Source organism: Xyrauchen texanus, chromosome 41 (assembly GCF_025860055.1).
Source record: "Xyrauchen texanus isolate HMW12.3.18 chromosome 41, RBS_HiC_50CHRs, whole genome shotgun sequence".
In the NCBI taxonomy this organism is placed as follows: Eukaryota; Metazoa; Chordata; class Actinopteri; order Cypriniformes; family Catostomidae; genus Xyrauchen; species Xyrauchen texanus.
In genome coordinates, this window is record NC_068316.1 from 14,340,494 (window position 1) to 14,365,259 (window position 24,766).

General features: G+C 39.4%; 1 protein-coding gene across 5 annotated transcripts in view; it reads left to right on the top strand.

Moving 5' to 3' along the window:
- The window catches only part of LOC127634067 (catenin delta-2-like), a 415,686-nt gene that overhangs the window by 246,677 nt on the left and 144,243 nt on the right, over nt 1-24,766 (top strand). For all 5 annotated transcript variants that reach the window (XM_052113475.1, XM_052113476.1, XM_052113477.1 and 2 more), the window contains one exon: nt 5,006-5,246. In XM_052113475.1, coding sequence (XP_051969435.1) covers nt 5,006-5,246 — 241 coding nt within the window. The remainder of the gene's footprint in view (nt 1-5,005; nt 5,247-24,766) is intronic.

Below are 24,766 nucleotides of genomic sequence, written 5' to 3' on the forward strand. Positions count from 1 at the left end.
ATTCTCCATTGACCTCTCTCATCAAAAAGGTGTTTCTGTCCACCGAACTGCCACTCACTGGATTTAAAAAGAAATTTGGCACCATCCTGAGTAAATTCTAGAGACTGTTGTGCATGAAAATCCCAGGAGATCAGCAGTTACAGAAATACTCAAACTAGCCTGTATGGTACCAACAATTTTGCCACGGTCGAAATCACTGAGATAAAAATTTTTACCCATTCTGATGGTTGATGTGAAAATTAACTGAAGCTCCTGACCCCATCTACCTGATTTTATGCATCGCACTGCTACCACATGATTGGCTGATTAGATATTTGCATGATTAAGCTGGTGAACATTTGCTGTGTATATTGTCAGCAAAATCATTACAAATATTTAGTGTGCATTAAATATCACACAGATCTAATTGTTTCCTGTGATTAAGTTTTACATGTAAATTCATGCTTCTTTGGCGTATTAAAAAGTCTCTGTAAACGCTATGTCATGGTAGATATGCCTCTTAAGATACAGCCTCTGTGCCAACACTGCTCAATGTGATCTATTTGTGGCTGTTATTTACAATTTAGAGGCAGACAAACAACATGTGGATGTATTTTTATTTTTAAAAGATTTTATCTATTGGCATATAGACTGATTACAGTCAGATTACACGTAGATTAGGAGAGAGGAGCCGTTTGTTATTCACAAGTGTCCTTCAAACTGGCTTAAAGAAACAATGTATATACAGTGTCACAGGAAGCAAAACACTGTAAAAAGGCTTAGTATGTGAGTTCATTAAAGAATTACATTGTCAAACCCTGTTGTCAGGAAATATCAGGATTCAATGAAGCACATTATGGACTAGTGGCCCTCGTTAATAGCCTCTGTACAAAGTTAATAAGAGAAACTGTCAACGTTTTAGCTGAGATGGTGAGCACACAATGCCGCCCCTGAGAGGTGTATTTATCAGCCATTGTACCATTTTATTCTCAACCATTCTTAATAATAGAGGCCAGTCAGGCTCTCTGTATGTTTACCTAGTCAGAATAATCTCCAGTCCTGTAAATTACTGTCTACAGTAGCTATTATTTTGATCCCTAGAGTTAGCTGGATTGTAAAGTTGTACAAAAATTTATTGAGTTGATAAAAGTTGTAACTAACCGTTAAATTGTCTCACAGATGGAAAAGGATGAGCATCCTATTGTGAGTTAATAAACACCTGCTTTATAGTAAGGCACAGCACTTTTTATGGGTCCATTAATCATTTTATATGCAAAATAGATGCAGCCTCATATTTGGCAGTTATAACTTTTTGGTATTGCATTGTTTACAATCAGCGTTGACAAATAATAGATATGAGACATGTTGGTTGTAGAGATTTTATGCAAGATTCTCGTGTTCTGTGCCATTGTATGAGGTTGTGTGTGTCCTTGTCAGTTTGTGTGTGATTTTATCTGTATTGAAAATATTTCCCTATATTGCTGCATGAGGCCACATAATATACACCCTGTCTGATAAGATAAGCTAATGGAATGTGAAGGTCACAGACAGGTCAATTTCTCAAAGCATTGCCACTGTGTCAGAGTGACAGCGCTTCAATGATAAAGACTGCCGCTAGTTGTGGTGCACAAACACACAAACATACACACATAAATGTACAGTGTGACCACTTATTTTGCCTGTTAGATTGGAAAAGTCTTTCAAGATTAAATAACACACATTGGAGTCAATTGCTGTCCATTATTCGATTACATGGGTAATAGTTCATTAAAACACAGTTATCTTTCAGTCATTTACCTTGGAGGTGTGACGTCTCTATCTGAAACTGTGTCAAAATTCAAAACAGCCAGTTACATTGGTTTAAATTACAGACTGTCTTTATTTGACGTGTAAGTAGTGTTGTTTGGTAGTTAATTAATGATTTACAGATAGATGTTCACCAGCTAAATGCATCTGCATACAGTTCAAGTTTCAGTAAATTAAGGCCTTGGCGGCCTTCAGTGCTAAACCAGTTATTTGCAATATTCTTTCAGTTATTTGCAATCTTCAAATTCTAGTAATGAGTAGCGGTATGCCCAAAGCCGAACATCTTACTCTGAAACACCTACATTACCATTAAATTGAGCAAAATGGATACTCTGTCACCTCTATATTAAAAAACTTGGAGCTGAACACCATTTTCCCCCCACAAATGTAAAAAAAACTGACCTCAAACTGAATAATGGATATTCTCAAATAATAGTAAAATCATTTGATAGATGCACATTCAGAATCACTGCCACGATAATGCCACATTTCCAGCCTGCCCGTCCTGTGCTGGTCGCCTTGGGAACCCATCCTAGCTGGCCAAACCAACCAGATGGCAATAGTCAATGGGAATTGGATAATGCATATGTGTTATATGGACATCCTATTGTCATCAACTATACTATAAATGTAATATATTTACCTCTAAATCCAAGTTATTGAAATGTTTAGTCATCCCATGAAGTAAAGATACGAACAATGGTTTTTCTGCACACTTCTAGCAATGATATTTCACAAGTTTGGTTAATGTGGAAAATGTATGCTTTTTTGCGCCTTGTCTGGTCACAAAACTTTACTCTTCCTCTGTCTGTCAGCTTCTCATTATATCTGGATGGCATTAATAAAATCAATAAACTTTTCTCTATCACTCTATTTCTTCTCTCTCTCTCTCTCTCTCTCTCTCTCTCTCTCTCTCTCTCTCTCTCTCTCTCTCTCTCTCTCTCTCTCTCTCTCTCTCATTTGCTTTTTCAACCACCGCCTCCATCCATATCACACTCTAATTATTGTTAGCCTTCACTGAGCAAGTGTAATATTTTCTTTAAAGGAAGCCAAAGAGTCATAGATGGTCTGTGAAGTTACATGGAGCCCTTTTCTCCCAGGGTGCCATTTTGTGTTTGGTGACTAATAGTCCTGTTTTATGGTCTCACTGACAGTGTTGTGGTAAAGACTCAGAGCCTGCCATTGATCGGCTCACGGTTCAGATTTATGAGACACTCCAGTGTAACTGTCTAGCAGACAGTGTCTGCCACATTACCCGTATATTAAGTTAAATGGATACTCTATCAGCTCACTATGTTAAAAACCAAACAAATGCACAGTTAAAGGAATCTACTTTTGAAAGATAGACTGGGTAGTTTTCAGATGCACGTGTGCCTTTTGAGATGGGGTAGGGACTGAAAGAGAATAAAATGACCTGTGATGTTATCTCTTGGATCGTAAGTTCACGATCCTTGCTGAATCGACTGCTCTCAGCAATGCTGTCTCACTGTGCTTTGGGATGTTAATTTTTGTTTTGTAGGTATATAAGAATATTTGAAATTCAAATAAAGCAAGCCCTAAACAAAAGACTATGATTACTGCTAAAAATAGAGCTTGAGTAAACCCAGTCAATCAATGAGTCAGCAGACAAATTATTAATAAACCATAGAGACTAGCCAGAACATCTAGCTCAGTTAAAAACATACAATGAGGGCAGATACAGTGAGGTCCAGTTCTGAGACTGATTGTAACACACCCCAATTCCAAAAAAGTTGAGACTGTATGACAATGTTCCCCAAAGACAAATGGAAGGATTTTGGGTAATTCACCCTCTACAGTGCACAATATATTTAAAAGATTCAAGGAATCTTGTTAAATCACGGTGTGTAAAGGGCAAGACAAAAAACTTTTCTCCAATCACTCAAATGTCACTGTCTTAAAAAAACGTAGTTTATCTGTAATTAATATGAATATGGGCTTGGGATTAACCTTTGTTGTCAACACCACTTGCTGCTGCATGCACAGATGCAAGTTAAGACTTTCCTATGCAAAGCAGAAGCCATACATCAACAATGTCCAGAAGCGCTGCTGACTGCTCTGGGCTCAATCTCATCTTAGATGGAAGGTATAACAGCGGAACCAACAAGTCCACTGTTCTTCAGGCCAAAGAGCAAAAGGTCCAAAAGCCCATGTCTGTATGGGCCAGGGGTATGTCAGTGCTAATGGCATGGGTAACTCGCACATCTGTGAGGGCACCATTAATGCAGACAGATATTTACACATATTGGAGCAACATATACTGCCATCCAGCATGTCTTTTCCAAGGACATCCCTGCATTTTTCAGCACTACACCAAACCACATACTGCCTGGATAACAAGTGCATGTCTGCGTAAGCAGAGTGTGGGTGCTAGACTGGCCTGCCTGCAGTCTCCGCACCTGAATCCAATTGAGAATGTGTGGCGCATTATAAAGCACACCACATGGCAACAAAGACCCCGTATAATTGTGCAGCTGAAGATCTGTATAATGGATGACTGGGGGAAAATTCCACTTTTTAAACTTCGCAAAATTGTGTCTTCAGTCTCCAAATGCTTAATAAGTATTAGTAGAAGAAATGGTGATGTTTTACACTTGACTGTCCCAACTTTTTTGGAGTGTGTTGCAATCATCTGATTTGAAATTACTGTACATTTAAAAAATAAAATAAAATAATGAATTCATAAGGTAAACATCATATAATGTGTAGTGCATTCAATATAGCAAAGGGTGAATATAATTTACAAATTACTCATTTTTGTTTTTATTAGCATTTTATATATTGTCCCAACTTTTTCAAAATTGGGGTTGTATTAAGAAGGAAGGAGTTAATATGGTCAGTGTCACAAATGTAATTAGTGACCTAAAATAGTGAAAAATCATTATATTTGTTATTGGATTCATATTTAATAGAATGTCTTAATATGTAATAATGGAAAAAACCAATTAATTGAAAATTAAAATAATTACTTCTCAAAATGTTGTACTTTTATAGAGCTTTTCATTGCTGTCATTTGACTTTCTTCTTCTCCTTTTTACTCCCTCCTTGTCTATCATTCTTTCGTTATACCATGTCTTTGTCTGGTTGTCCATATCCTCACTGTCATTCACTGTCTTGTCATTGTTCCTCTACCTAGACCTAATGAACCAGTTCTGTGAACAGGTCCTGAACTTCTTGTTTTGTCCCTACTCTCCTGCCATAGCCCCGTCCTCCCCTGGTGTTGACTCCGTACCCTTGCAACGAACAGGAAGTCAGAATGCAACGGGAACATTTCCCAGGGGCAGCTACGCTTCTGGCCAGAGCGCCAATTATGTTGACACTTACCGCACGTTGCCATACTGCTCTTCTGTGGAGTCTCCATACAGCAAATCCGGTCCTGCCCTGCCACCAGAGGGCTCCCTGGCCCGCTCACCCTCCATAGACAGCATCCAGAAGGATCCCAGGTGAGTTTACAAACTATAAAATATATATTAGGTTATCTCCATTGAGCCCAGAGCAGTCAATTTACGTCATTCATTTTCAGTGAGCCTTTTTTTTTTTTCCATTCGATTGTGACTGAGGCTGTCATTCTGCCTATCATCTTCTTTTGTGTTCCACAGAAGAAAGAAAGTCATACAGGTTTGGTACAACATGCGGGAGAGTAAACGATGACAATGATGATAGTGAACTATCCCTTTTAAGACTTAAAAAACACTTTCATGTTTACAGTAATGTAGCAGATTTTGCAGCTTCTGTGGCAATGTGTCAACAGTATTTATTTTTTTGTGACTGTGTTTCCTGCACCACTGAATCTCTGCTGCAAAAACTAGACATCTGTAGAAAACTCTGAATTGTGCATATGGAAAAAAATACTTTATGTAAAGATTTGTTCATGCACACATTTGCTAGCTATAAACCTATAAACATAATTAGTACTGCCTACTGGTCTCTAACTTCATGCTACACTATGTAACATTTGGCCCTCTTGCGTTTGAAACATAAAACTGCAAGTTACTTGCAGAGGAACATTGTTTTGGTAATTATGTTAATTGGGCTTCGACTGCTCTTCTGCGTGGATTAATCTGATGGATTGAGGAGAACCGGTGTAATCATGGTTACAGGTAATCATCTTATCAGAGCGAATGTCTCTAATGACAAAAAAGCATCCCCTTCCACTCAATAAATAAATAACAAAATTAAGAAAAAGATGAATATCTGAAAAATGTCTTATGAGCAGGTAAGTAGCATATATTCCGCTGTTGTTTTGACTAATTGAAAACGGTTGTTTTAAACTAAATAGCATTACAAATGTTAGGCAAAAATGACAAATGTTGGAAACTATTATAACTTAGCTAGTAGGCAAATACACCACGGTAGTAACTAGTTTAGAGATTAGCATTGTTACCAGCATGAAAGTAAATAATTTTCCATTGTCCCTCCTTCCTCAAAAATGAAACTTAAAGCAATGCAGTATGACAATATATAATAAAATTCCTAACGAGTGGCTAACGCTGTCTGACGAACTACTGTGCTAAGAGAGCAACCTGGTTAACTATTGGTCCAATTAAATATCTTACCTGTCCAGCAGGGGTCTCTGTCTCTGGGTTGGATTTAAGTCCTTTAAGATTGCAGAGTTGTCGCCACCTCCGAAAAGCTAATCCGATGTTGTTTTGTGTTTTATTATGTGGTCTGTCACTTTCCTTTTTTCTTTATTTACGGACATGACATAAACACGCACGGATGAATGATGGAAGTATGCAATTTTCTGCCAAATCTGCCCCTACAGCTCTAATATATATACATAATTTTTATAGGCTTTCCATAGTAAATCGTGGTAAGGCAAAAACATGGTTTAGAAGGACAGATTGTAGGTGTACTTGCTCATTAATTAATTCATTTCTAAAAAAACATCTTACATGGTGTTTCTTTCAGTAACCAAGACTCATCTTAATTGCTAAGTCCATTTAAATATATATTTCAAGTTCTAAAATTCAATGTTGACTTTAATAAGCATCGTTACAAGATCGCCATTTTTCATTGCTAATTTTCCAGGTTTAAATTCACACAATTTTTCAATACCATTCAATTATAATCCAAATTTCATTTATTTTCAAAGAGGGCCTTTGCTATTTGTGATGCTTTTACTTAAATCATTAATAACTGTTTCATGAGTTGCATGAAACTTTAATTGGACAGGGTTGATCACACTTTACCGTTATGCAAAGTGGCCCTTCATCTGCTTAGTGTTACAGTGGGGGGGCGTTCATGTTCCTGCAATGCTCAACAGTAGATAATTAGTACTGAGTACTGTGTTGACACTTGGTTATGCTAAGAAAAGATACTGCAACCTAGTATAATGATATCTATGCTTGGGTACTATTCTGTGTTGTTGCTCTCTGAAGAGCTGAAGACTACATACTATATGTTAACTCTAAAAATATCAAACATTTTGTTTAGTTTACATGGAGCAATCAAATCTAAAACATAAACATATTCTGTTCAGTTCAAAAAATAAACAACAGCAACAAAGACATTGTCAATGATGCAGAAATCAAATTTGATTGGCTGATTCATTTGATGAAATTCCTCCAAATTCTTTATTGCCTGATAAAAGGCCCCTATGATCTTTTTGTGCTTTTGGTCTTTTTATCATATAGAGAAATTAAGAAAGTCCCTTTCACATGACTTGCTTCTTGGCTTCAACACACTTGTCAATTCAAATGCTATGCACCAATTTGACCTTCACAGGAAAAGCACAGGAAGTTTAATATTAAGAGGTTGCGTAGGGAGGTATGCACACTTAAACTGTAAAAATTATGAAAGAGATATAGATAAGATGTGATCTCAATGAATTCGATCTTGGCATGATTGTTGTTGCCATACGGGCTGGTTTGAGTATTTCTGTAACTGCTGATCTCCTGGAATTTTCACGCACAACTCAGAATGGTGCCAAAAACAAAAAAACATCCTGTGAGTGGCAGTTCTGTTGATGGAAACACCTTGTTGATGAGAGAGGTCAACAGAGAATGGCCAGACTGGTTCGCCCACGTGACGATGCATCATGTGATTTGTCCTGTAATGTCGGTTGCACTATTAAAGTTCCATGGCAAACAGGGTCAAAGTATAAATTTTTTGTACTTTGAGTTTTAACACTTGACCTGTGCACAATGCGTCACCTGGACCGTAGCTTGGCACTTTGGTCCACAGAATTCAATACACTGGGGAAAGTTGGCGTGAGTCATGTGAAAGAACATTTAGCATTAGCAGCAGAATGAGATTGAGAGCTCTTTAGTCTATTACAGAGTGAGCAAGACAGAAGCTGTTGAGTCATTCAGCCTGTAATGGGTTTGGCTGGTGACCCAAGCTCTGATCGCTACTTGTTGCCGTATGTGCTACAGTTCTTTCTAGCTTGACCTCTCGAGAAAATTACTTATTTACCCTGCTGAAAAGACCAGCTTAACTAGCATTCAGTTCCCATGCTGGTCTAGGCCTGTTTGTTGCTGCTCTGTCCATTCTGAACCAGCATAGCCATGCTGAACACCAGCAAAACATAGTATCATTTTTCAGGTAATGTTAGCTAGCAAAGTCTAGCTTATTAATCAGCATGTGGTCTAACCAGGGCGGCACAGAGGAAAACAACAGCGTGCATAAATGAAAATGCTCTCTGTAACAGTAAAGACAGAATTGCGAATTGTTCACAAATGCAAACCAAGTGTCAAAACTTTCTCAAACAATTGTAATCCACGGCACACAAGTTATCCGAGTTGTGTGAAATCAGTCATTTTAATATCTAACATCCTGCTAGAACAACTGCCATGGAATATATATAAGTCAGGTGTTTGTGAGTGTGAAAATCATATTAGTGAGAAAAATATGAGCTCAGTAAGCCGTCAAAATCCGTAGCCAGACGTTTTTGCATCAGGACACTCATGGTGAAAAGCTCCTGGCACGGAGTATGTGAGAAAGTCTTCAGCAGACGTTATCACATTACAGTTGCTGATGTAGGGTGATAAACAGAGTTATGAGCCATCTGCAGTTCACAGAGAACATGGAAGAAGAAGGGAGACTGAGGGATGAAGATAAATGAGTGTGATTGAGTGGGGCTTATTGATTTGCTTCTGTATACCTGCAGAGCTAGAAAGAAGAATGGATTGCCTTTGAAAAATAAAGGGGCCTGCCCTTCTTCGCCTTCCCCTACTATTGATCAAAGCTTAGGTCCAAACCTCCTCCTCATCACTGTCATTATTACTCAGGCACCAAAGAGCTGTGCTTCATTTTTCACACACCTAAATGTAGACGAGTCCATAGTGGAGGTTATCTCCAAAAGACTGAAATGTCAACACTGTAACATCAGGTACTTGAAATAAAGATCAAAATGTTAGAAATCAAATGTAGGAAATCGTTTAAACATTTAAAGTTGTAAATGTTGATTTATTTTCTATTTATCTACATAAATGTAAGTTTGCTCTCCTTTAATCACAGTGATTTAATCACCCAATTTGTGTGATGTTCATTCTCTCTACTCAATTCACAAGCAAGAAAAGAGCATGTGTCATATTTTATTTGTGGACTTCATCGTTTCACCTTCCAGAATAATAATTAAATTGGTCTATAGATAAGATGCTTGGATCTGCATTTTCTTTAATGTGGGACAAATAGAGGTGTAAATCTTTGGGGTTATCACAGAATCAATTTGATTCATGATTTACTGTTTTTGATCCGCTAAAAAAAAAAAAAAAGGATTTTTGCAAAATGAGAGCGATTCAATTTGACTCAATACAATTTAATTCAGAGATTGATTCACTTTTTTTTTTATTGAATTTATTAGATTATTTAAATACAAGTATCATAGGCAAGAAAAATAAGACATGGCTGACAGTAGGTGCACGGAAGTTTCACTGAGAGCTCCCACTATCCTGTTGCATATGCATAGTACAGTAGTGTAAACTACTTCACAATTTGACTAGATTTGTTTTTATTATTTTTATTATTTTAAAAGGATTATCGGCCAACATCATTTATTCACTATTTTAAAATAATATTGTTAGGATTGATGCATATGAATCGAGTGGATTTATATTCAATGTATCGAGAAAAGGAGTGGACCGTTACATCCCTAGAGACAGAAATGTTTGAAATTTTAAATATTTGAAATATAAGGAGCTAAAACTATATTAAATTACAACCTGTATCAGAAATGTGCTTTTAATGCAATCCATTAGCCGTATGTTCTGTATAGCGCTGGGTAAAAATATCAATTTTATGATGCATCGCAAAGTTAATTTGAACAATCTCGATATCAATTCTTAAATCCCAAGATTGATATTTCACTCTATGTGGCAACCTTCTATAATGATTGATATTTCACTCTATGTGGCAACCTTCTATAATGATTCTGTAAATCACTCACATGTGCAAACAAATCTCATGCTATGTGACTAAAATGTCTATGATTAGTCACTGGCTAGTACATTTTCACTTATTTCACTCACCTAACCGTGATTGTGGAGAATAGTGGAGAAGTTATTAGCACAGAGGTCCTTTCACTGCATGTCGAGAGTAACATTTTTGTTTGTCCAAAGACGTGATCCACGGAATATCATTGAATAATCTTTTTTAATACCCTTTCTGTTTTTACAGTCAGTTGTTGATTTAAAAAAAAAAGAAAAAAAGAAGAAGAAACATTTAATTCTAATTACACATGGATGCGCTAAACAAATGACGCACATCTTCTCTCGTTACATGTGCTTACTTGCTGATGTCGCTAGTCTTAAAGAGACAGTATCGATTAAACGTGTTCTACAAATCAATATAAATACTTGTAAATAGTACAAATTATGCAAGTAAACAATATAATGTAACAAAAATATGTATGCAACATAATATATGAAATTTCAAGACATTAATTTATGAAATAGACTGAAAAAATGTATCGGAATCAAATCGAAATGAGAGCTTGTGATTTGTAATCAAATCAGGAAATCTGTTTCAATACTCAGCCCTAATACTGTATTTTAAAATCAGCTGATTAAGTTCAATTGAGTGGGCTAATACACCCTGGTTCCGGCACCCCTTACTCGAGTGCTTTCCTTGTTGTCTCAGGGATAAAAGGATGCTTCTTGAAGGAGCGGCATTGACATAAACAAATGCAAGCTACGATTTACAGAAAAGCACCTTGTGTCTGAGCACTTAGACCTGGAAAAGGTGATACCCTTGAGTGGATGCCTAAGGATGTGTAATATAAAGAGTGAGACCTGCAGTGCTCTCGAAAGGGTGGCTGGTATTATTCTGTGTAGGGTCTGTCTAATTCGAGGTCAGCCTTCAGATATGCATTGCTGTAGCAGAGTAGCAATCTGATGCATTAAGCAGCTTGCACACAGTGGTGCTGGGCTAGTTTTTAGAAAGCAATTTTATTTTGATGGCTATGGAATTTTCACCTTTATTCAGTCATTTCAAAAGCATTCCTATTGACGTGATTAGTGTGTGTTGGTGTATTGCAGGCTCTTAATATTGTTTTACTCATGTGAAGAGCAAAACCATAGTGCCACAGTGTTTTTTAGTTTCCCTTATCTGACAGTTTACCATGAGAATATGATACTGGCAAGGTAAAGTAAAAGGTGTTGTTCTAAAACATAGCTGCCTACCAAGGCAACATTTTAGCTATCATTGGTATGCTCTCCACGCAAAGGCTGTTTTAAACAATAGGCAGCAAAACTATTTTTTATTTTATTTATATTTTCTGTATGTGAGTGGATCTTGCCCATGCAAAATTTGCTTCCATGATGTTAGAGTTATCTAGGTTGTAGCTATGGCATTGCTAGGTGGTTGCTAGGATGTTTTATGTGTTTTTAAGATATTGTTTGGCAGTTGCTTACTGACCCATGTCTAAAGAGCCCACCCCAAGTCTCAATTATTTTCTGGTCCCTAGATAAGGCTCATGTCCCTCATTCAATGTAAATCTATGGGATTCTTTTCATCCCTTTTTCTTTCTTTTTTTTTTTTTGCCCACAAGGTGAAAATTCTGAATGTTTTGGCCACACCTGTTGCCTAAGTATAGCCCTTAAATTATGTGTTCTTATAAAACCATAATCTAAGGCAGCATCACATGTGATGCTCTGCTTTTCAGGGTAATCCCATTATTCATTACAACAAACGTCTTGAAAAGTTTAATCCAAGATGGCATAGAGAGTCAAGGGAAGGGGAAAAGGTTATTTAAACTCACAATTTCATCTATTGTTTGTAGACAGTAAGTCACTTGTAGTGCATCGAATATTTGAATTCGAGGGCCTCTACCCCAGCCAAGCTATCCTTAACCCAACCTTGACTTGATAAATCACCTTGCTGTGGTTTTCCTTCATGAAGACTTTGGTTGTGCCATTGCCCTCACAACTATGTTCAGTTGCTTGAGAAACCTCTAACCTGAGGAAGATGTTAATAGCAAAACAGAAGTGGCACCTATAATGCTCTGTATTATTCAGAATGATGGTTTCACTGGTAAAGCACAGCATGCAGATGTGCTCCAATAAAGGAATGTATTTGAAATTGAATGATGAAGCACAGAGAACAGGTGGGTTGACCCTGTGTTAACACACAATGAAAAACATTATACACCCATGACTCCAGTGTGACTCAGCTGCAAGTTCTTTGTGATCCAAATGTAGCAGGGATATGTTGTTACACCAGATTATAAATCATTTTTGTTATTTTAGTTTGTGATTCTTTTTAAGTATTATTATTTGTTTTGGGGTCTTTTATTTTGAAAGACTTTTGCGGGTTCTTATGAAAGGTAATGATCTCTGTATGCACGTCGGCTGACGTCATACGTAGGTGAGAGATTAAAATAGCAGCGAAATCAGAGTTCGTCCTCTATCCTGCAAAGCTATTAGATAGGAGAGGCAAGAGAATATGTTGCAGATAACGATGCCTGTCTGTTTATGCGTTTTATCACACAGGTGCTATAATTAAATCACCTTTGGCACGACCAGATTTGTGTGGAAAATTATTTATTAAACATATTATAGAATAAAAATAACACAACGTAGAGGAACAACCACTACAAAACTGGTGCCGTGACCCATCGAATGGTTGATCGTTGTTGACCGCCGGGATTGCTGACTTGGAGTTTGACTGGCGCAGAAGGGAGCTGGAGGCGAGACGGGATTTAAGTCATCTTTTGCTGGTTCTTTGGTGGCGTTCGGATGTCTGACAGTTTGACCTGTTCCTAGGAAGTGACTGCTGAGGAATTGTGTTGTGCGAGTTCAACACTGAAGACGCAGGTGGGCAATAGATGTACAGACTGTTAGATTGGTGAGTTGTTGCCAAGTGGGATCAAGCAAGCAGCTTGGTGGATCATCGAGGAATGTCACCAACTGACCTGATTTGACTGAACTGTGTGGGTGAAGGTACTTAGCATCATCAAAAGACTGAAACAAAAGTGGACTGCATCTTTATATGAGGTTTAAGGACAATACATTTTTTTTTTCTCCCTTTTCTGAGTTTAAATACTGGTTGTTTAACATTGAATTGGTTTGTTGATATTTTTGTGTTTTGAGTGTATTCTGACACCTGAGGGAAAATGGCTGCTAAAAGCAATTTGTGGAGGGACAATACATTTATAGCTGGTAGAGGGCGGGGCAGTTTTTTGAATACGCCTGACAAAATAAAGATGTTTGAGGATCCTGAGTACTGTAGTACAGGCCGGGGTAGAACAGTTGGTCTTTCCTCCGATGACAGAGTTCAAATGTGTGGTAGTCCAATCGCTGCAGCCAGTAACTATGAGTGTGCTCCTCAGGAGTCAGAAATGTCTGGTCAAATGAATAACCTCATTAAACAAATTGGTATTGAGATTGGGCAATCAATTAGAGAAAGCATGATGAGGCCTGAATTTCCAAACATTTCTTCCGCTAAGAAGTTCCAAGAAGGTGTCAGTGGTCATGTGACTGATCAGTTGAATACTACTGTGATTGATGCATCAAAAATGAACTTGATCCTGAAAGCTGAGGATCAAGCACCACCACACTTTAGAGGAGATAGTTCAGACAAATACTCAATCATGGAATGGGAAGATATGATGAGGGTGTATTTGAACAAACTAGAGGTGACCGACTCTGAAATGGTTAATGAGATAATGAACAGAGTTATGGGGCGGGCCAAAGATGTCATGAGAGTATGGCTGCGCAATGGTTCAACAACTACTGTTGACTCTGTATTTTCTGTTTTGAAGCAGCACTTCGGGGACCAGAGCAGTTAGGGTATTCCGTTGGCTGACTTCTATTCTGTGAGACCATATCCCAGAGAAAGCGCTTGGGATTATTGGATAAGACTACACAAGGCAGCAGATGTAGCTGAGCAAGGTAGAACTGGAAGGTAGAACTCTGGATAACAGGAGCAAAGAGGTAGCAGTTATGTTCATTCGCTACTGTCCTGACAAAGAGTTAGCTTTTGTTTTCAAGAGTAAACCTGTACAGTCATGGGCTGCATCTGAGGTACAAGAGCAGCTTGATGAGTTGTTAAGAGAACGGAAGTTAGAAAAACAAGCTGTCAAACAATTTACCTCTGCTGTCGCAGAGCCAGAAGTTGATGTGACTATCTCACCTAAGTTTGAACAGATTGCAGGCGTAACTGAGGAGAATACATTAGACAAAGTATTGTCTTTGTTGGAGAAAGCATTAGTGTGCAACACTCCTGGCCTAAACAAATGGGCAATATGGGTCGAAAATGCAGAGTGTGTCAAAGTAGTGAGCACAGCACGACTGCTCATTGTAAAATGTATAACTTGTGTTTCAAGTGTTTTGCAGCTGGACACGTGAGCTACAGCTGTGATAGTAACAGAACTACGTCCAGGGTGGGCTCCGGTCAGCAAGACAAAGTAATGTTTCAGGGAAACTAGACAGCTCCCTTCGGGCAGAGGACGAGGTGGGGCTGTGTAGTAATTCCTCTGAGACTGATCTTGAGTCGGTTTATTCCTTTTTCTGTGAAAGTATTGGCAAAACAAAAACGGTAATTTTTCAGAACACCATGCAAGTTAAGCAAAGTAACAGTTTGTTTTATGCAAGTGTGTTACTACAGGACAATGTTGAGCTTCAGGGGATGTTGGACAGTGGTTCCATGGCAACCACTCTGAGCGCGGACATAATTCCTCAACTCAGAGATGCTGGGGTACTGGATCAGGATATCCTGAGTTCTTCAGATATTGTCTTGGTGGGTTGCGGTGGAAAACAAACTACTCCGGATGGTGTATGCAATCTGAAACTTGAAGTTTACGGGGTCAGTTTTAATGTCCCAGTTTTGATTGTGAGGGGTCAAAAGGACCCAATCATACTCGGCACGAATGTCCTGAAACCTCTAATAAGTCAGATGAAGCATACAGACCAATTTTGTAGGGTGTTAAATAAACCTGACTCTGCTATACAATCTGAAAATAGCCAATTTTTACACATGCTTTCGAGTATAGAGAGATGGAGGGGTGATTTGATTCCTGACAGGGTGGGTACTCTGAGACTGAGGTCAGCTGTGACACTCCAGCCTATGAGTGAACACCTGGTTTGGGGTCGTTTGCCTCCAGGGTCAATATTGTCTGTAGGGAGCACAGTAGTCATCGAACCAAGTACTTCACGTTGCGTGCATCGGAATGTGCTAGTTGGGAGGGTTGTTTCACCTTTGTGGGGTGATGGTTGGCTGCCAGTAAAGATGATCAACCCGACAAACGCAGAAATTGTGTTGAGGAAAAATGTGAAGGTTGCGGATGTGTATCCTTGCGTGGCTTTGGAGGACCTTGAACAAACAACGGACAGGGTGGTTTGTCAAAATGCAGGTTCGGTACATTCTGACAGGTCGTGTGGTAGCCTAACTGTGAGAGACTCTACATCTGGGGCAAGTTCGGTAGGTGATAGCAGGTTGGATGACCTGGGGCTGAGCAATCTGAATGTCAGGGAATGTGAAGTGTCTCCCTTTTGGAAAAACAAGCTCGTTGACCTAGTTGAGAAATATGAGTGTGTGTTTTCCAGGCACAGTTTGGACTGTGGCGAAGCAAAGGGATTTTGTCATCGTATCAGAGTTACAGATGACAGACCCTTTCGTCTCCCATACCGCCGTCTCTCTCCTGCCCATTACTTGAAGTTGAAAGAGACTTTAGATGAAATGGAGGAAAAGGAAATTATAAGGAAGTCAAGCAGTGAGTTTGCTTCACCATTGGTCTTAGTGTGGAAGAAAAATGGTGAATTAAGGGTGTGTACTGATTTCCGATGGTTGAATGCACGCACAGTGAAGGATGCTCATCCTCTTCCTCACCAAGCGGATGTGCTTGCGGCAATGGGTGGGAATGCATACTTTAGTACCATGGATCTGACTTCTGGGTACTATAACATCCCATTGCACGAAGATGACAGGAAGTTCACGGCGTTCTGTTCACCACTGGGGCTCCATGAATATAACAGATTACCCCAGGGACTCTGCAACTGCCCAGCAACATTTATGAGAATGATGCTGACTGTGTTTGGTGACCAGAACTTCTTGAGCCTTCTTTGTTATTTAGATGATTTATTGGTTTTCGGGAAGACTGAAGAAGAGAGCTTGGACAGGCTTGAGATGGTGTTTCAGCGTCTTAAAGACCACAATTTGAAATTGTCTCCTTCAAAATGTAGGTTTTTGAGGAAGTCTGTAAAATTTTTAGGTCATATTGTGTCTGAAGAGGGGGTGGCCAGTGATCCAGCAAAAATTGATACCATTGTGAGCATGTCTGAGAGAGATTTGATGGAGAGTGATTGTGTTACTCCATCAGCAAGTAAAATCAGGTCCTTTCTAGGTATGGTGGTGTACTACCAACATTTCATAGAAAATTGTTCTATGGTGGCTAAACCCCTGTTTCAGTTTTGATAGGACAGAAAAGACCTAGACTGGGGAGAGGTGGGAAACGACTGAAGAGAAGTCGTACACTTTCTCCAACGGATTGGACTGATGACTGCAGAGCGGCTCTGGAGAGTTTAAAGTCTGCTTTGGTGAATCAGGTCTTGCTTGCACACCCAGATTTTTCAAAGCCGTTTCTGTTGTCTGTGGATGCCTCTACTAGAGGGCTTGGAGCCGTTTTGTCGCAGGTTCAGGAGGGATGTGCTGTGGCAAGACCTATTGCCTTCGCGTCAAAGTCTTTAAATCATGCGCAGTCGAAGTACCCAGCACACAGACTTCAGTTTTTGTCGATGAAGTGGGCTATTTGTGATAAATTCAGCCACTGGCTGCGGGGACACAGGTTTACTGTGTGGACTGATAATAACCCACTTAAGTACATTCTCACAAAGCCCAAGCTGGATGCATGTGAACAACGGTGGGTAGCGAAGCTGGCGCCTTATGATTTTGATATTCAGTATATCCCTGGGCCGAAAAATGTTGTGGCAGATGCATTAAGCAGGGAACCATTTGCGACTTCGAGAATTTTGCACAGACTGACGAGGACACCTTATGACATTTTGCTGCATGAGGCTGAGTCCGTTGCTGTTGAGCAGGTGCAGGACATGTTCCATCTTTCGTGTGAACGTCCTAATGGCGAAGCAGTGGATGGGCTATCAGAGCCTACAAATGTAGGTACAAATGTATATGTTGGGTCCACTTACCTTTCTGGGAAAGTCTCTCACCAAGATTTGTCTGCTGTTCTTCATTCTCACCATAACTGGGAACATGGTGCAGCCATTAGAAGTATGTCGTATGTTCAGCACTTAAAGAGTTTGACGGACATAGAGCAGAGTGAGCTCTGTAGCCTTACCCATGATGAATTGCTGGAAAAGCAGAGTCAGGATCCTGTGCTTGGTAGAGTAATGTTCTTTGTGGAGAGAGGAAGTGTTTGAGTCTAAAAGAACGGTGAAAATACTACGCCAGTGGGGTAAACTTACCTTAAGGTTGGGTGTTTTGTACAGAGTTTCTAAGAATCCTGTGTCTAAGAAAAATACTTACCAGTTTGTGGTGCCAACAGCTCTTCGAGGTACTGTTCTGAAGGGGGTGCATGATAACGCTGGTCATCAGGGTCAGCATCACACACTATGGTTGGCTAGGCAGCGGTTTTTCTGGGAATCTATGGAGGTGGATATTAAGACATATGTCAATGAGTGTAAGAGGTGTATTTTGAGTAAGAGGCCTGAGCCAGAGGCAAGGGCTCCGCTCGTATCAATTCAAATGAGTGCCCCTCTTGAAATGGTGTGTATTGACTTTTGGTCAGCGGAGGATTCCAACAACAAAACGATAGATGTGTTAGTGGTCACTGACCATTTCACAAAGCTCGCTTGTGCTTATGTGTGTCCAAACCAGACTGCGGAAGCTGTTGCACGTGTCTTGTGGAACAAGTTTTTCTGTATTTATGGGTTTCCGGGTCGAATACATTCCGACAGGTGTACAAACTTTGAGAGCTCCCTTATCGGTGAGCTGTTGAGATTGTCGGGTGTGGGAAAATCACACACAACCCCATATCATCCCATGGGTAATGGACAAACTGAGAGATTCAATCGTACGCTGGGTGATATGATTCGTTCGCTGCCTCCAAGATCTAAAGTCAAGTGGCCGCAGATGTTAAACACACTTACTTTGGCGTACAATTGTACAAGACACGAGACCACTGGGTTTTCACCATTTTTCTTGATGTTCGGCCGAACACCAAGATTACCTGTGGATATTCTGTTTGAAAATGTTTTGTTGAATAGTGAGACCATTAATGTTCATAAGTATGTTCAGTCTCTTGAGAAAGACTTGAGGGAAGCAATGGTAATCACACAAGAACATGCAAAACGACAGCAAGCCAAACAAGCAGAGTATTATGATCGAAAGGGTAAAGGACATTCTCTTGAGTTGGGTGACCGAGTACTCCTTGCGAATAAGGGTGAACGCGTGAAAAAGAAGTTAGCGGACCGATGGGAAAATGTGGTGTATGTTGTTGTGGGGAAAGGGGGCACACTGAACACTTACCAGATAAGGAATCCTGGGACAGGTCGTACCAAGACGGTACACCGTAATCTATTGATGCCTGTCAATTTTCTACCGGTACCAGCTTGGAATGATGGTAGTGATGTTGATGATGATGAGGTCGAAGATTCCACCGTCTGTGTATCATGTGACGGAGATGATCAAACTCAGAGCGATGATCGAATCTCTCGCTGGGTGTCTGATCTTAATGCTGCGACAGACGTAACAAAAATAAAGTCTGTGGAGTGCTCTAATGCTGATCAGAGTGATGCAGTTGGTAACATGCTTGTGGAATGTGACACTGAGACAGACGGAATGCCTGTGCGTAAGACCAATTCAGACAACTTACCCGGCTCTACTTTGTCTGTATGTTCATTGATTTCTGATGATTTTTCTGTATCAGCAGTTCTAAGTGATAAGTGTGATTTTGAAGCTGATGAGTGTACTTCAACTGTTGCTGAAACTCCTATGACAATGTCAAGTGTGCAAGATCAGAGGAATGAAAGAGTCTCTGGTATACAAAATGGTTTTAGGTCAAGATTTGGGAGACTCATCAAGCCAGTTGACAGACTTATACAGACAATGTCTACACAGAGAGTATATGTAATTCATGACATTTAAACCATTAAATTAGAAAGAACAAAAAGGTTTGTTAAAGGGTGGATTAACAGAATTTATTTCTTTGTTTTTTTGTTTTTACTAATCACATGTTTTGTGAGTGATGTAATTTACAGGTACATTGTTGGTGTCATAAGTAGAACTATGTAAAAGGCATAGTTTTCTATGGGTATTTTGGGGATTAGCTACCCCTGGGATACCTTGTAACGTTCAACCTCCTAATTAAGTAGGTGAAGATACAAAAAAAAACTTTAGGGTCTAATCCTTAATTATATAAGTGTGGGAATGGATGAAAAACGAAGGCTTGCATAACACATTAGTTTAAATCCCCAAGTGTATTTACAAAATAGTGGTTTGACCACATTCAAGTTTAACAAGATACACATATATATACATATATACAGGACATACAAAGCAAACAAAACGAAGCGTGGTAATAAAGAGAGTTGATAAATAGTTCGTAATGGAAATTGTCCGTATACTGTACTGCAAGAGAATGTGTGTATGTGGAATCGGCCTCACCGGCAGATTAGTTTGAGTCCGGGAGCTCGATGAGACGCAGCGCTGCTCAGTAACGCATTTCCTCAACGGTAAATAATCCAACTTATGATAATTCCACAATGAGGGTTTTTTGTCTCAGACTGGCTCTGCGTGAAGTGAGATTCTGTTGATGGCGATCGATCGCTAAATCCGTGTAACACCCATGTGTTGCCTCCTTCACACTGGTTTACCGGCTCTGTTTATACGGAAGTATGGTAGTTCGTTGATTGGACTGACGTCACGGTATTTTCTGGTCCGACGCAGAGAACTCTCGCGTGAGTAAACGGGAATCAAACACACAACAGGGCAAAATAATACAGGAAGAATGATTATAAAATAACAGCTGTAAGAATAAGATTAATTATACTAATCACAGCAGTATAAACATTCCCCCTTATGTGGCTATGCTACAACCTTAATCTCAAAAGATATAGTTTAGAACTGAAGGGATCTAAAGTGATTTCAGAAATGGTGACATTGTTAATTTGCTAAGACTTTGTATGTACTTCATAATCTGGTGTAAAACAGTGGGGGTGGATGTAGCAGGGATATGTTGTTACACCAGATTATAAATCATTTTTGTTATTTTATTTTGTTATTCTTTTTAAGTATTATTATTTGTTTTGGGGTCTTTTATTTTGAAAGACTTTTATGGTTCTTATGAAAGGTAATGATCTCTGTATGCACGTCGGCTGACGTCATACGTAGGTGAGAGATTAAAATAGCAGCGAAATCAGAGTTAGTCCTCTATCCTGCAAAGCTATTAGATAGGAGAGGCAAGAGAATATGTTGCAGATAAAGATGCCTGTCTGTTTATGCGTTTTATCACACAGGTGCTATAATTAAATCACCTTTGGCACGACCAGATTTGTGTGGAAAATTATTTATTAAACATATTATAGAATAAAAATAACACAACGTAGAGGAACAACCACTACACAAACAATGGGCATTAGCCAAGCAAGCATGTTAGGGCATTGTCGTTCAGTTCAGTTCAAATTTTTTTTTTATGCAAGAGAAATATGTAGGCACATGTTGTATTAGAGAAACATGTTATTGCTCAGAGGTCTCTTTTAAAGCTCAGTAGCCTTTCTCAGATGTCTCAGATGTTTCTAAAATGTCTTATTATAATCAAATGAGGCCAGCACCAAACCAGTATGGAAATCTATGCTGGCATAAGCTAGTGTTCTTTCAATTCAATTCACTTGACATTGTCTGTCTGTGATAGACAAACACAAGTGTCATCTGTGCATGTAAAGTTCTGGTAGTAAATCCAAAGAGACTAATACTTTAATAACACTGTGAAGCTAATGTCTTCTTGAGTTGTTACTTAGTTACAGTGGTAAACAGCTGCTGCATGTGCTCACGTTGATGATGTAATCAGTCCGTGGTTTTGACTCCAAAAATATGATGTGAACAGTGACCAGCAGGGGCAAAGGGAGGAAACAAACTCTGGTTTGGTCCAAGCAATCCAACCAGTTGTTAAGACACCCTTACTGTTCGTGCTGCAAAAACATTTCTTGTTACATATGTAACCTCGGTTTCCTGAGATGAAGGGAACGAGACATTGCTGTAAGCACTATGGTGAGTGTCCTTCTATACAACCTTGCTAAAAACCCTTATAAAATCATGCCAATCCTCTGATTGGCAATGATGTCTGCGCCCTGCCCCTTTAGGCATGTAGTTTGCCTATATAAGCAGTTGCTCAGTCACCATTTCTTCAGAATTTTCTTCCTTCAAGTTCCTTCGTATTTGTCTTGGAAACCTCTCTGCTTGCCGTCAAGATACACTTACAGCAGACGGAACTTCTCGGCAAGACACGAATAGGACGACTCATTGCCTGTGCTCAGCACCTGCATTGAGAGACGTACTGCTCCCCTGTGTGTTCCGGTGGAGAGTTCTCCACATCGCCGTCAGAGATGCTCTGGTTCTTCGCTTCAGACACTGGTCTTAATTAATGCTGCACTTCAGCGAAACTCCTACCTGCTTCCCACAGCGCTCCGTCTGGACTTACTGTATCTTTTACATATATATATATACAAACTCATGACATGCAAATGAGGGTGGTCCCAGAAACAAAAGACCCCCTTTCCCACCTTATCCCAACACGAAGATTTGCTGAGACACCCCACGAGGAGTGTCCATTCTATGGGTCAAAAATCCACTACCTGTAACAGATAGTTAGCTGATTTTCGTCAGGAAGTCAAAGCTCACCCTCCCGACTCTTTTACGGATCCTCAAGACCATGACTTCAGTGAGGCCATCTAGAAATCAAGAAATTACTTTAGGACTCACTCTCTCTCTTCCTTCAAGCAAGGGCAACAACAGAGGTGATCATATCTTTCTTAAATTTAGTCACATCGCTAAAATTTATACCTACTATATTGTGTTAGAGTATGATTGAGTTAAGATTACTGGTGGTTCTCAGAGTAGTGGTCTGTCATATTTCATCAATCTCCATAATCTCACACATAATGTGTGTGTGTGTGTGTGTGTGTGAGCTTTATGTTAATGTAGTTTGTAGCATTTAGTCAGTGATTTGTCTTAGTTTAATAAACCGTTGTTTGTATTCACTTAAGGTTGTTGCTGTGTTCACTGCTCACAAATTAATAATAATAATATAACATGCAATATAGTAAAATAGGATACACTTTCCACAAGAGCGTGACAGATATACACAGACAAACTCTCTCATTTTCTTGCCAGCCGCTTTATGCATAAACCGATAATTGTGCACAAATATTGTTACATGTTTCCAAGTCGTTATGCTTGCCTGGCTCTGTTGTGATTCAATTAACTAATACTTAACTCTAATAAGCTATACAGAAATTGCTGTACAATATCCATGGCTCTTGACCAATGGCTGCTTTAATTAATTTTATAAATGGCACTGGCAGTCAACATGAATATAGTTGACACCAAAGACCCCTTATACAACTCGTCCATTACTCACTGCTAAACAAGTGTTATGCGTAATTAAACGCAGGCTCCATTTGCCTGCAATATTGCAATTGAGCCTTTGATTGGCTTGGCCTTTCCAAACTAATTCCACTCCACACATCCCCAAACTGAATGACAACCGGATATTTTACCTACATCTGGGCTACAAAAGAGGGGAAACTGTATTTACTCTTAATTTTTTTATTTATCTTTAACTGCTTTCTGAAATAATTCACCATCTCCCCCAAAGGATGAAGCATAAAACAAGGCTCTTCAGGGGAGGATATAAGGAACCATTTGTAAACCTGGGTGGGGCTGTTTGTTGAGCAATACTGGAGCCCAACTCATCTGAGGCTCAGTTGTCTCTTTCAAGGAACCTCTTAATATGTTCAGAGGCTGTTCTCTAGCAGTGCTTTGACCTCCCTTGAAATGAAAAGCAAATGTTTGCTGCAAGGATGCTGCACACACACAAACAAAGACCCACATGAGTCACCTCACTCTTGCTTTTTAAATTGTTCTGCTCATATTTCCATGACAGAGAATGTGTTCTGACAGAGAGCTGTTCTTATGTATGCAATGTACTGTAGGGTCTTACAGTACATTGAATATATTCACTCACATGCCATCACTGTCATTTTTGTGGTTTTACACCTTGTTCATGCGGCACCACATGCCAGCGGCATTGACAGCGCAGAGTCTAGCACTTAAGCCTACACAGATAAATTCCTGTGGCTCTCATTACTTCACCCGTAGAACTACAATCCTGGTGACTTAGCCAAAACTGTCAGCCATTTAAATAAGCCTCATGGAAGTCAGACACGAGGGCATTTACATCAGTATAATACTTAACTCCACTAGCAACCAGAGCTGTTTCTGTCGGACGTGGGCAAAATGCTCTACGGGATGAAGAATTCTGCAGTGACAATCAAGTTACACGTGCTGTGCAACATATTCTTCTTGTTTTCTTTCACACACCAACACAAATACACACACATGCATGCTAATATGATTTGACTTCTGCAAGCTGTGTGCTACATAAGTGAAGCTAATCCATAATGCATTTATCCCTGCAGGTTACTGACTTAGTATGTGAATCAGGCCAGAAGTCTCTCCCGACTCCACTTTGGAGTATTGCTCTCAAATACTATCCTACCCAACACCAATTAATTCACTCTTGTCCTTTTGATGACATCATTTGAGGGCAAAATTGTCTGTAATCTGAAAATAACTGTAAACTGAAGAGCAGAAACAGCCTTGGAGTCTTATTCAGAAATTGTCCTTTTGAAAAAAACAGCATTGCCGGCCCCCAGCATGTGTGTTTCTGGTGTGCTATTTTCCTCACCAGGCGTTCAACATTTTGTCATGAAAATAAGTAACAAAGCACATAACTATTTTTGTAACAAAATATCCAAATACATTCACTGAGAACTTTATAAGGAAAATGTAATTTATTCATGCAATTATCTAATCGGCTAAGTGTGGCATAAAATCATGCAAATACGGTTCAGGTACATTCACTTAATATTCACACCAATCAAAAAAAGGAAAAAAGTTATCTCAGTGATTATGGCCATAGCATGATTGTTGTTGCCAGATAGGCTGGTTTGAGTATTTTTGTACCTGCTGATCTCCTGAGATTTTCACGAACAACAATCTCTAAAGATTACTTAGAATGGTGCCAAAAAAAAGCATCCAGTGAGTGGCAGGTTTGCAGACAGAAACACCTTGTTGATGAGAGAGGTCAATGGAGAATGAACAGACTGGTTCTCAAACTGAAAGAAAGACTACAGTAACTCAGAAAACCACTATGTACAATTGTAGTGAGCAGAATAGCATCTCACTGGGCAGAATGCTCAACATGTCGAACCTTGAGGTGGATAGGCAACTGTGGGCCACATTGGGAACTTTATTAGAACCATAGTGTTCCTAATAATGTGCACCTTGA